This window comes from Tyto alba, unplaced genomic scaffold, assembly GCF_018691265.1.
Source record: "Tyto alba isolate M040663 unplaced genomic scaffold, T.alba_DEE_v4.0 Super-Scaffold_2, whole genome shotgun sequence".
Classification (NCBI taxonomy): Eukaryota; Metazoa; Chordata; class Aves; order Strigiformes; family Tytonidae; genus Tyto; species Tyto alba.
Window position 1 is genome coordinate 76,445,663 of NW_024881282.1, and position 12,153 is coordinate 76,457,815.

Below are 12,153 nucleotides of genomic sequence, written 5' to 3' on the forward strand. Positions count from 1 at the left end.
GATCTACTCAGTTTATCAAAGAGATGATTAAGAGGAGACTTCTTCATAGCTGATGTGCCTTCATGGGAAGATAGCTCTGCTGTGACTCAGCTCAGATATCTAGCACTGGTGGGGCAAAGTCCAACATGGGGAAGGGAAAGACAGTTGTATTAAAAATTAAAATATTTGATACAGGTCAAATAGTTAAAAAAGTGTCCTTACGTCGTCCCCAAGAGAGAGCAATAGAGTTTCTGGCACTGGAAATCTTTAAGACCTTGTAAAATGAGGTTGTATCTTGGCCAGAAAACCCTGATCTGAAGTGACGCGTCCCTGGAAGAGCCTTAGGATCCCACTTACTGAGTGTTGGGATGATGTCAGGAGGACCTCTTCACCCAAAACCTAGTGAAGCAGACTCCTTGTTTTACTGAGACCACTTTATATCATTATTGAAAAGGGAGCATGGTAGCACTGCAAACAGTATCTCACCTAGCAGAGCCTGCTGCCCATCCTGGGCGAGCTGATATGGTCTCATGGTAAAATTGATGACACTAAGACATGGAGGGACACATCTCCCCAAGAGAAGCCAGGAGCAGAGATGGGAGCCTGACAGTTTTCTCGCAATAACCGGATCATTCTTTAGCAGTATAACCATGATTCCTCTTGGGGATAAAAATGCTGTGGTGTCATTTATACTTTATATTATACAAGAGATTCCATTGAAAACCCCTCTGAGCAATTTCTCAGTGACCTTCTTAAAGGCATCTGGGGGGAATATTTGACTCCTAAGTGATGAATTTTAGACTTCTGGTGGAGGATTTGGAATAATAAAAATATCTACTTATTCTATAATATTCTGGCTTATTTTAATGCTTTGCTTTGCTCCTAATATGAATTAAGATTTTTTTTTTTAAATTAACCTATGAGTCTGATTTTCCATGCAGTCTTATTTTGATTGAAAAAGTAATTTTGTAAGTCAAAACTGAAGTGGAGGTACCACTCCTAACTTCCTTACTGTGTTCATATAGTCACTGTATGCTGGCCCTGTGTCTTATGATCCTGACATATTACTTGGATAGGATTTGCTCTGAAAACCAACTAATTTTACCATTTACAAGCAGATGAAATTAAATCAAAGCAGTATAACTGTGCATCTCCAGGGATGCAAGGTTCTGAGAAGACGCTTTCAATAAATGAAGAGTGCTGGGAAGAAGAAAGAAGTTGCCACCCATTTGTGTTCTGTTCCCATTTTTTTCTCATCACCTGTATCATTACACCCATATGTCATTACCTTCAGGCTCAAGGCCCATGTGTGTGGGGGTTTAAGGGTCCCTGAAGCAGTGACAGAGGTGGCTGTTTGCCCGGTGTGCACCTCTGCAGGTCAGGCTTGTTGCTGGTGATGTCCGGCTGCCCCTTACACGTGCTAAGCCACTCACAGCCCACCAGGTCCTGCAGGAACACACACGTGTGGTCCCTTCGCACTCCCTAGCTGTCCCGTGGGGCTGTGCAAAACACCCTTACCTTGACCCCCTGCATCCCTCTCTCGGTGCCCAGACACAGTCTCTGCTGCTGGGCTGCTGTGAGGATCCTGCTCATGTCAAAAGCCGGAGCCAGGCTTTCACTCCCATTTCAAAAGATGCTCTTGAACCACAAAAAAAAAAAAAAAAAATTTAAAAAGGAGAGGAGAGGAGAGGAGAGGAGAGGAGAGGAGAGGAGAGGAGAGGAGAGGAGAGGAGAGGAGAGGAGAGGAGAGGAGAGGAGAGGAGAGGAGAGGAGAGGAGAGGAGAGGAGAGGAGAGGAGAGGAGAGGAGAGGAGAGGAGAGGAGAGGAGAGGAGAGGAGAGGAGAGGAGAGGAGAGGAGAGGAGAGGAGAGGAGAGGAGAGGAGAGGAGAGGAGAGGAGAGGAGAGGAGAGGAGAGGAGAGGAGAGGAGAGGAGAGGAGAGGAGAGGAGAGGAGAGGAGAGAGGAAAAAAAAGGAGAATAAATGCAGCAACCTAACCACTAAGAGTCTCCAACACATTAACCCCTATGTTGAAGGGCTGAAAACCAAATCTGAGCGTTCGGTGGCCCATTGACCAGGTCTCACATAAGTTACAAGCTTTGACACCCCTGTGTATGTCCCACACTGGGCTGTGGGTCAGGGAGCATGGGGGCAGCGGGATGGAGGCCGCGGGCGGGTGGCTGCCTGGGGACACCCTCCTGCTGCACACCCCAGCCTGTCGGTGGGATCTCGGCTTATCCACAGGGTTTGCATGAATTTGTGGGTACTTTAAACTGCCATTCAGTTTTCTCTCGGATCGTGTTTGCACTCTCAGCTAGAAAGTTTTTGCAGCAGTCAGTAGGCGAACAAAATATGTCCTTGCAAAATGCTTGTGGTCCCGCAGGCTGCAGTGGTGTGCCTTAGATAAGTGTTGAATCTTGGATCTCCATGCACAGGTCCACAGACATTTACTCACATGAACTGTATATTTTAGGTATGTTTTAAATGCAGAGATGATAAAGGAAAGCCCTCAAAACCTTCAATAAAGGGTATTTTCAGGTCTTGGCATGTTTAGTGATCATTACATAAAAAAGAAGGAATATCTTTTCCAGGTCTCTGAAAGTTTAATGATCATTAAATAAAACAGAAGGAATATATTTTATATGCTTCCTCAGGATTTACATTCCGCTTTTCTTCACAAAGTAAACTGTTAAAACTTTCCTGGCCTGTTAGCCCTATGTACCTTGGGTCCTTGGGGTTATTCAAGCTAGAATAATGAAGTGGAGAGATAAATTAGGTTGTAAAATGGACTAAGCACTTCTTTTGTGGCCACTGACATTTAAAAAATTCTTCAGATAAAGGCTACCCACGATAAATATTTGCAAGTTAATGAAAGCCTTGGAAACTGGAGTATGCAGATGTAACACGGGTAAATACCCAGCATTTCTTCATGGAAATCTAGAGCAGTGAATGGACAGTAGGAAACAATAGTCATGGACATGAATACTTGTTGCAAGAGTGGCTCTTTATATAAGACATGTTTATTTAAAGTACATTGAAAATAAAGATTTGCAAAACAAGATTGAACATTAGAACTGTAGATAACCAGAGTCAAGTGGAATTTCCTTAAATATATTTAGGTATACTCCTCACACCGTGCTAATAGGACACAGCAGCACAGTGGATCAAATACAGAAAAAAGTATATTCTTATGCCTGTGTTGCATTCAAAATTGTACATTAAAAGAACGATCATCCAAATTAGGAACGTATACAAGCAAGAACCATAATGACTATGTGTTTTTGTCTTCAGCATTTTTTATTTTTATGAATTATAGATATTTAGAATAATATTCAGCTCAAAGTCCCTCCCACTACCTTCTTTTCTAACCATGAGCATAGCTTATTTGCCATAGGAGATTTAATAATATAATTTCCTCATGCCAAAATCTCATGCAGGAAGAAAAAGCTGTGTGGGCTTGCTGGTGAAACCACTGCCAACGGGACGTGTTCTCCCTCGTGCATTCCCACTTCCCTCCACCAAGAATTTGCCAGCCAGCCCAGGCTGTGCCAGAGGGGCTTCGGCTGAGCAAACAGACCCTGGCTCATGTGCCCTCTGCCCAGCATCCGTGGAACGTCAGCCAGTTGGTTTGAGGGGGCTGCCAGACGTAGCCAGCTTTCTTATTTTATAAAAAAGAAGGTGGCGGGGGAAGGGGGATTTAAATCTTTAAAGCAATTTCATAAAAATAAAATATATAAGGTATTGAAGCATAAAAAATTTCTACCCTTTGTAAATATTCACCCTTAAATTCTGTTATTAAGCCAGACAATAGAAAGTTGTTAATACTTATTCTCTGGTTTGGAGGTTTTTTATAACCTTATATTCTTTTTTAATGGCTACAAGATCTATAGTAAATTTAAGGGTTTATGCTCACCTGTTTGATAGCATCAACAGTTCTTGTAAAGAAATGCCTTTCTGAAAAAGTCTTTTAATATTATATTTTATATTCATACCTCATTAAAGTTAATAAGCAATGTTGAAATACAAGTTTAACCCCATTTGAATGAAATGCAACACAAGAGAGAGAAAATGTGTACAGTTAAATACTCTGTCTTCAGATGAAATCATGAGATATCAGTTTACAGAAGATGCATATCGTACCAGACCACTGGAAAATGGAGCAGCCAAACAGCTGCTATTGTTCCTACCCTAGAAAAATTAAAATCTCGTAATAACATAGGCATGGAAGTTGCCTATAATTTCACATTTAGGCCTTTGTTTAGAAATGTCTTGGGCTCTACTTAAGAGCAAAGTTCATGTAACTGGCAAGGCAAGACTGCATTATTATCTGACTGTGACAAGTCCTGTGCACAAAAAAGGGATTCATCCCAAAGGGTTATTTGGCATGATCAAGGCAGATCTGGAGCACCAGGCCTCTCTGGTAAGTCCCAACATAAATAAGAGAAGAAAACAAGGAGTCTTCATGAACAGAAGACTTTGTTTTGGAAGAAGAGGCGAGATTGATTAGCTACTAATTGCCTCTGACTTTCTTGTCCAGCATTCACAGGGCAGATGCTTCAACTTTGCTGAAGCCAAACTTTATTGACACTGAAGCTTCAACTTCACTGATAGCACCAGGAGATATGGGATTCATCTCACTTTAACACAGTCAGACCCATCTTCCCCATTTATTTCCCTGATTGGGATTATAAGGAGATCCTGTACACCTTGGGATGATTGAGGAAGGACTTTGCCGCCTGCAGCTGAAGTGTGTCGATGGTATTGATGGCCCACTAATTGAGGTGGGCAGAAGAGATCCACAATTTGTATTTTTTCTAGTCTATATCTAGGATGAGAAAGGATAGGATGGGATGGGATGGCCCTGAACAGCTCAGTCTGGTTGTGCATTGAGGTTTCAGTGTGAGTATTTGCTGAATATGTTGCATTCCCTATCTCTAGAAAACCATCTGCTGTGCAGTAAAAATCATCCCTTATATCTCAGGATGACAAGAACATGCCTGCTGGGCCCAGGGTTACCACCACTGCCAGTAACATGTCAATGCTTCTTCAAGGGTGAAGTGATCGTGGGCAATTTGTCCTTTGTATCAGATGCAAAGGTTGTTTCTTCTGTACATCCATCACACCATTCTCCTCTAGCCATAGGTATGGCTTTCTTTAGCAAAACTGTCCAAGTGGCAAAAAGATCAGGTCAGCCTTCTGTGTCTGTCTGATGGTCAAGAGGAAACACATACAGAGAAAACATTGTGTGCTTACATGGATGAGTAGAAAAGAAACACACTTGGTGCAAAGATCTTGCTTTGGAAAGTCCACTATGTAGTCTTTATTAGCATAAGAAGGTCAAAAGTGTTTCAACTTGATGTACTGTTTTCAGCTGTTACGTGTTATACCGCAATGAATAAATGGTACTTGCAGCTTGGTGCTCCATAGCTCTCTTATTTGCAGCTGATTATGTAGGAAGTCTAGGCAGTTTCCCTAATTTTTGTTATAGAAAGATGTTAGAAGCTGGGGACAAGGCATGCATCAGGACTTTCCACAAGGTGACAATGATAAGAGTGTTTTTCTACATTCTTCCATGAAAGCCTTTACCCAGACCCAAGGATCTTGAAAAAAGCTCCTTATTGCTCGGTGTTACTTAATAGCTCCCCAGCCTACCCTGACCCTTGCAAAATGGTCTGCCATGGCCACATTAATAAAGCAGCTACTTGTCTGTTAATGTGCTTTTTAATTCTGCTTTTGGGGTGTGAGCTCTCTCTCTGAATGAAGTGAGCAGCTCCACTGCCTGAATAATCACTTCCATAAATTAATGTGGACTGCAGCCATGTCCATCTGTGCTGTGATTTCCCCCCACTGCCCATGCTTGGAAGGGGCTCGTACCTCCTAAGTAATTATTTACATTCCACCTATCGCATTCTCCATTGCAGACAGCAGTCTTTACTCCTTTCTCATCTTGACTTATTCCCTGTTGTTTTCTGTGTTAAAAAAATACTGTATGAATGGTGAAAGCCCATGGTAACCTCCATCCTGCAGCATTAGATGTTTTCTGCCTTTAACAGGGAATACTTGTAACTTAGATGAAGAATCTTGGATCAGAGGACTGTGAAAATAGAGATTATTATGATTTTTACATTATTTTATTTTGATACGGGCAGGTTGGTCTTAGTCACTTTTCTTAAATAAGCTGGTTTATTGTTATTAATAATAATATCTTAACTTTGCTGTCAATGGGAGAAGGATGAATGAGAACTACTGGCCAAAGACATTGCATAAACCGCTCATCTTCTAAACCCAGGTACCGTATTTACCCAGAGTGGCGAGGGGTTATGAAGCCAGTGCAAAAACCCACCTGGGGACTGGTCCGTGCCTGTGCGTGGCTGGTGGCCCCCTGCAAGCTGGTGGGGACAGCATGGTGGGGCTGGCAGGAGGGTCCCTCCTTGCCCAGCTGTGCTGGAGGCTGCTCCAAAGCAGGGGCAGGGAATGAGTGGTGCATGCTGGTGCTCCTGGTCGTAACAAAATCCTTCAGACCAGGTGAGTTTTGGGGTGAGTTATGGGTAAATCATGTTCATGTGAGTGAAATCACACTGGAACTGGGACCAGGAAGAAATTTCCCTTTAGGTGGAGACTGGCAGGGACTGGAAGTTTCTTTTTCTTCCTTCCCTTTGATGCAGAGGGCTTGGCCACAGCCTTGGCTCCCTGCAAACATATGCAGAAAATGTCTCCCTGCTATTGCAGGGACATGCAAAATTGTGGGTTTGTGGTCTTTGTGATATCCTGGGTCCTCCTGTTTTGCTGACAGGCACCATTTTCATTGTTCTTCTATGCAAAAATGAGACTGAAATTTGCAGGAGTTTTGAGAAGCAATTTTTGACCTAGATGGGTAGGGACCAGGATGGCAAGTAGCTTTTCTGGACTAAATGTCTATTACACTGTTGCTGGGGGGTGCAGGAAACACCATTTAGCGTCCCAAATGGTCCCTTTGAGTCCTGTGTCCTTGAATATTAGTGATCCATGGTCTCTGCTGGATTCCCCCATCAGCAGAGCCAGGATGAGATAGAAGATTGTGACTGTGGGGCTTCCTTGTCTTGCCTTACTGAGAAGAGGTTGGAGGTCTTGTGAAAGAGTATGAAACAATGGAGAAAGGAGAGAGGGGCATAAGATGAAGATATGGAGGAAGGAGGTGACTAAGGAGAGGCACAAGGCTTCCAAGTAGAGGTGTTACCTTTTTCACCTTCCTTTACTGAATGTCCTCTCGTTGATAAGTGACACATGCAGCTTGTAGAGGAAAGGGGTGGGCTGGCTGCACTAATAGTCCTGACTGCTCTGGATACTAAGCAGCTGGAAAGAAAGAAAAATGCCTAAAATTCATCAACCTAAATTCATTGCTAAATTGATCACTCTATCCCAATCCCAGCGACTTCAGGGAGCACTAGCCTGAGCCCCGAAATCTGCTGGCAGATTAGCTAGCCCCATGATCCCAAGTTTATTTAGGGAATTATCTCTTGGAGAAAAAAAAATGAAAAGGCATTGCTGGCAACTGGTATGGCAGCACCCTGCCAGAGGCAGCCAGCATGCCCTCCTGCACGGCCAGTCTCTCCCTTCCCCTGCCACCTTCTTATTTATAAAATAAAGTTGGCTAAGTCTGGCAGCCCCCTCAAACCAACTGGCTGACTTTCCACGGATGCTGGGCAGAGGGCACATGAGCCAGGGTCTGTTTGCTCAGCCGAAGCCCCTCTGGCACAGCCTGGGCTGGCTGGCAAATTCTTGGTGGAGGGAAGTGGAAGTGCACGAGGGAGAACTTGTCCCGTTGGCAGCGGTTTCACCAGCAAGCCCACACAGCTTTTTCTTCCTGCATGAGATTTTGGCATGAGGAAGTTATATTATCAGTTCGTCACTTTTACAAGCACTGAAATTTATGGAGGAGGCACAGATGTTAAAAAAAAAAAACAAAAACCAAAAAACAAAACAAACAAATACCCAAAGCTGAAAAATAAATAACCCAACTGAAAAGGAAGCCTCAGAGCCAGACTGACTCTGCGGCAGCCGCTGCGGAGCTCAGTTTCTGCAGCAGTGGCCAGGGACACCCGCCAGCTGGAGCAGCAGTGGGAGCTGCCCCGTCCCCTACACCACACACCACCGGTCCTTTTCGTCTTTACAGCAGGAGCATGTGGCAGTGCATTTCTCCACCCAAACCAACGAGGGACGTGGCTTCGCTCCTTCCCTCGTGAGGCGCAACCCAGTAAGGTGGGAAACTGCAGCAAAGTTTTGCTGCTGGTGGTGAACTCAGGCTCGATGCAGAGCCAGCGGAAAAGGCAGGGTCGGGCAGATGGCGAGGATGTCCCCCAGGCCACCGCGCACGGGCTCTCCGTCAGCTGGGTGGGAGGTGGGCCAGCGAAGCAGCCTGCACGGACGTAGGGCAGCTGCGTGGTGCCGTCCATGTGGCTCGCGCCTCCGTGGAGGGAACCTTTCCCTCTGGCACTGAAACCAATCCAGGAGGGAGCCCCTGGACCGTGCCAGTTTTGCACTTCAAAAATGCTGGCAGGTAGGCTCTCCTTTCCGATTACATCATGTCACTGCCGCTCACCCGGGCTGTCTCTGGGCATTGGGCAGGATCCAGCAGCAGCATGGTAGATGCTTTAAACCCTGGTAGATTTGCTCCCATCTCCTGATGCTGTGGTCCCTCTGCCAGCCCTGCTTTGTTAAAAATGTAGGTTTTTATGAATTATTCTACTTGCCAGTGTTTTGTGGTTCAGCTGCTCATTCCCCTTGTGGTTCCCGTTGGGTTTGTTCCTCTTCCTGGACTGAAGGGCCTGGGCACACAGTCCCATGGGGCTGAAGCCCCCTCCTAGGGACCTGCACTGGTACTCTCGCACCGCCCTTACTGAGCTGCAGGGCCCAACTCTGGGGCTATGTGTGCAGGTGTATCGCTTTGAAGACGGTAGTGGAGAAGGTTTAAGTAAAAATCTCACTTTTACCCAGCAGTGGGTGCAGGTAGAGCAGAGGCAGGGCTGTGGCTGGGGCAGGGGCTGGGGCAGAAAGGTAGGAGTGAAAGGACAGGGGCTGGGGCAGAAGGACAGGGACAGACGGACAGGGAAAAAGGACAAGGACTGGAGCAGAAGGACAGAAGGATGGGGCAAAAGGACAGGGACTGGAACAGAGGGACAGGGAATGGGGCTGAAGGACAGGGATGGAAGGAGAGAGACATGGGTTGGGGCAGAGGGACAGGGACACAGGAGCAGGGTAGAGACCCAGGTGTTGGGCAGAAGGACCAGGGGCTCGGACAGGGACAGGGGCAGTGGCAGGGGCTGGGACCCAGGAGCAGAGACAGGGGCAGAAGCTGGGGCGGGGACGCAGGGGCAGGGGCAGGGACCCGGAGGCAGACAAAGGGCGGGAAGCAGAGCCCAGCTCGCAGCCCGCGTTCCCGCCGCGGCAGCTCCGCACACCGGCGCGCAGAGCGAGGAGCGGGAGGAGCGGGAGGAGCGGGCGGCGGCGGCAGAGGAGGCGGAGGAGGAGGAGGAGGAGGGGAGGGACCTTCCCCTCCCTCCCACCCCGACACCGGGGGAAATAAATTATTCCCAGCCCTCGCACTTCCAGCTCCGTGCCCCGCACCCCGGCAGCGGCAGGCGGGGACGGCGCAGCCTTCGGCGGGCGCGGAGGGGCCGCCCCTGCCCGCGCCGCGCCGCGCTCCGCGCTCCGCGCCTGCCTCCCCACGAACTCCCGCGGGCCGCGGCGGGGGGCAGCGCCCGCCCCGTCCCATCCCGTCCCGCCCCGTCCAGTCCCGTCCCGTCCCGTCCCGTCCCGCGCGGAGCGGAGAGGCGCGGAGCGGCGCGGCGGCCCCGCCGTGCCCTGGATGCCCCAGCGGCGCCGGCGGCAGCAGCATGGAGCGGCGGCGGGGCGTCCCCGGGGGCTGGCCCTGCTTGCTGGCCGCCCTGGGTGCCCTGTTGGCGGCGGGCCGGGCGGCCGCCCCCCGCGCCCGCTTCTCGCCCTTCTTCTTCCTCTGCACCCACCACGGCGAGCTGGAGGGCGACGGCGAGCAGGGCGAGGTGCTCATCGCCCTCCACATCGCGGGCAGCCCCGCCGCCTACGTGCCCGGCCAGGAGTACCACGGTAAGTGGGTGCACCCGCCGTGCTCGGCGCTGCGCGGCCCCCGGCGGGGCGGCCCCGAGGGTGAGGGGGTCCCGAATCGCGGAGCGGCACCGCGGCCGCGCAGGGAAGTGAAAGGGGGGGGGGGGGGTTGTGTGTCGGACGGGTGTCCTGGACGGGGAAACGCGCCGCAGTGTGCCGTGCCCCGGGTCAGCCCCAGCGAGGGGGTTCCTCGGGGCTCCCCGGCCCTGCGGGACCGTCCTCACCTGCCCCGGGCGCAGGGATCGCCGTCCCCCCCCAACCTCCCCACCCACCGTGGCAGCGCCGCTTTGCCCGGCCCCGGCGCGGCCCCTGCGAGGCTCGGCTCAGCCCAGAGCCGGAGGTAATTCCGAGTGCCCGCTCTTTAGCCGCATCCAGAACCTCCGAAGTTGCTGGAAGTCTGTCCCTTCCCCGCTTCAGTGGCTTTCGGACCCGGCTTGCGCCGAGCGCATCACCCTTCCCTCGGCGGCTGCGCGGCTGCCACTCGCGGGTCACCGCGCTGTGTCCTCGCAGGGCCCACGGCCGCAGCGTGGGCCGGGCAGCCAGCCTGTTGCTCCCCGTGCAGGGGATGCAGGAGCCACGGCCGAGAGCGGTGGGTCCGGGGGCTTTCGAAGGTGGAAGGTCGTGCCCAGAAACAACCAACCACCTGCTTTTTCTAAGCGCCCAGGCTGAGGAGAATCCAAGAGAGTGGGCAAAGTTGGGCACGCAAGTGGCATCTGTGCTTTTGGGGTGCATTGGGTGAGGGACCGCGGCCTCGCAGGCAGGTACACTGCTGGGCAAAACTGCTTTCGGCTGCCGAGTGTCCCTGGAAACCAGCAACTGTGCTGTTCAACGGCCTTATCGCTGTCTCTCTGTATAGAAAACTTCCATGTGTGAGACATTTTTTAATTCATAATTGTGGAAGATCGCTTAAAGGTATATTCACTAATCCTTCTTCTCTCTTTGTGTCTGTCTGAGGTTTTGCAGTGCTACATAATAACAGCTAATTCTGCAGTAAGCAATAAAAAGTCAGAAAAAAATAACAATAAATATATATTTAAAACACCTTGCTCAGAAACAGATACTGTGTAATGGTGTCTGCCTAAAGATGGAGTTAAACTTCTGACTTTGATATATTCCATCTCAGAATTTAAGTTTTAGGTAAATAATTGTATCATTATGTGAAGATTCTGATTGATTTTTTTTTTTTCAACTGTAAAGACAGAAAAACTCAACATCAAATATTAATTTTCACATGATCTAAGGGGTCCTGAAGTTTTTGCCTATGTATAACCTTTAACAATATAGTTTTACCAAATTCAGAGGAAACTTTTGTTTTTAAAAGATTGCTGTTCATTTTAACAAATGACATGTGTAAATTACATGACTTCACCAAATGAATTTTTTCCTTAGAGCCCCATATCCTCCGACCTGTAACACACACACTGATCAATTAAATTACATTCAACCTGCTGAACCACCAATGTGCAGAAAAGAAGCTGGAATTTCCATCTTCCACAATTTTAAATGTTGAATTAAAAAAAAAAAAAATGCTCCAGACGCGTAAATAACAGAACCACCCACTTTCCTCGCCGCTGCTGTGTTTTCCAGCACGCAGCCTGTGCTTAAGCCCGGTTGCTGGTCCGGGGGCTGTGGGGGGGCACGGGCAGGGATGCTCTTCTGCCCCTTGCCTTTTTCAAATGTTTTTTGCATTTTCAAACAGCAGCTTGCAGAGAACCGCCCCGGCTGCGCGCCCACCTCTCAGGTAGCCAAGGGTGGATTCGCCGCCGCTGTTTCGCGTCGGGCAGAGCAAAACCGTAGTGGCTTTGCCTGCACCTCCGTGCCTGGGGGTTTGTCCCCTCTCCCGGGGCTCCGGCGGGGGTTTTGGGGCTGCGGCTTCTCCCCGCCGCAGGCCCCGCTGCCCGTCCCAAATTGGCCTTGGGGGTGCGTTTGTCCATCGGAGGCAGGCGGTGGGTGCTGGCGCGGCTCTGCCCTCAGCATCACCGCTGCCAGCGGCCAACATCTGCCGCCGGGGCTGCCAGCAGAGCACATCAGGGCGTCTTTTAAAGCCACTGTATTAAG

The 12,153-nt window shown here is 49.4% G+C and overlaps 1 protein-coding gene across 3 annotated transcripts in view; it reads left to right on the forward strand.

The window, feature by feature from the left end:
* The first annotated feature begins 9,763 nt into the window (after positions 1 to 9,763).
* RELN (reelin) overlaps positions 9,764 to 12,153 on the forward strand; it is a 294,861-nt gene continuing 292,471 nt past the window's right edge. For all 3 annotated transcript variants that reach the window (XM_032996210.2, XM_032996211.2, XM_032996209.2), the window contains exon 1: positions 9,764 to 10,077. In XM_032996210.2, coding sequence (XP_032852101.2) covers positions 9,849 to 10,077 — 229 coding nt within the window. In that variant the 5' untranslated portion in view covers positions 9,764 to 9,848. The remainder of the gene's footprint in view (positions 10,078 to 12,153) is intronic.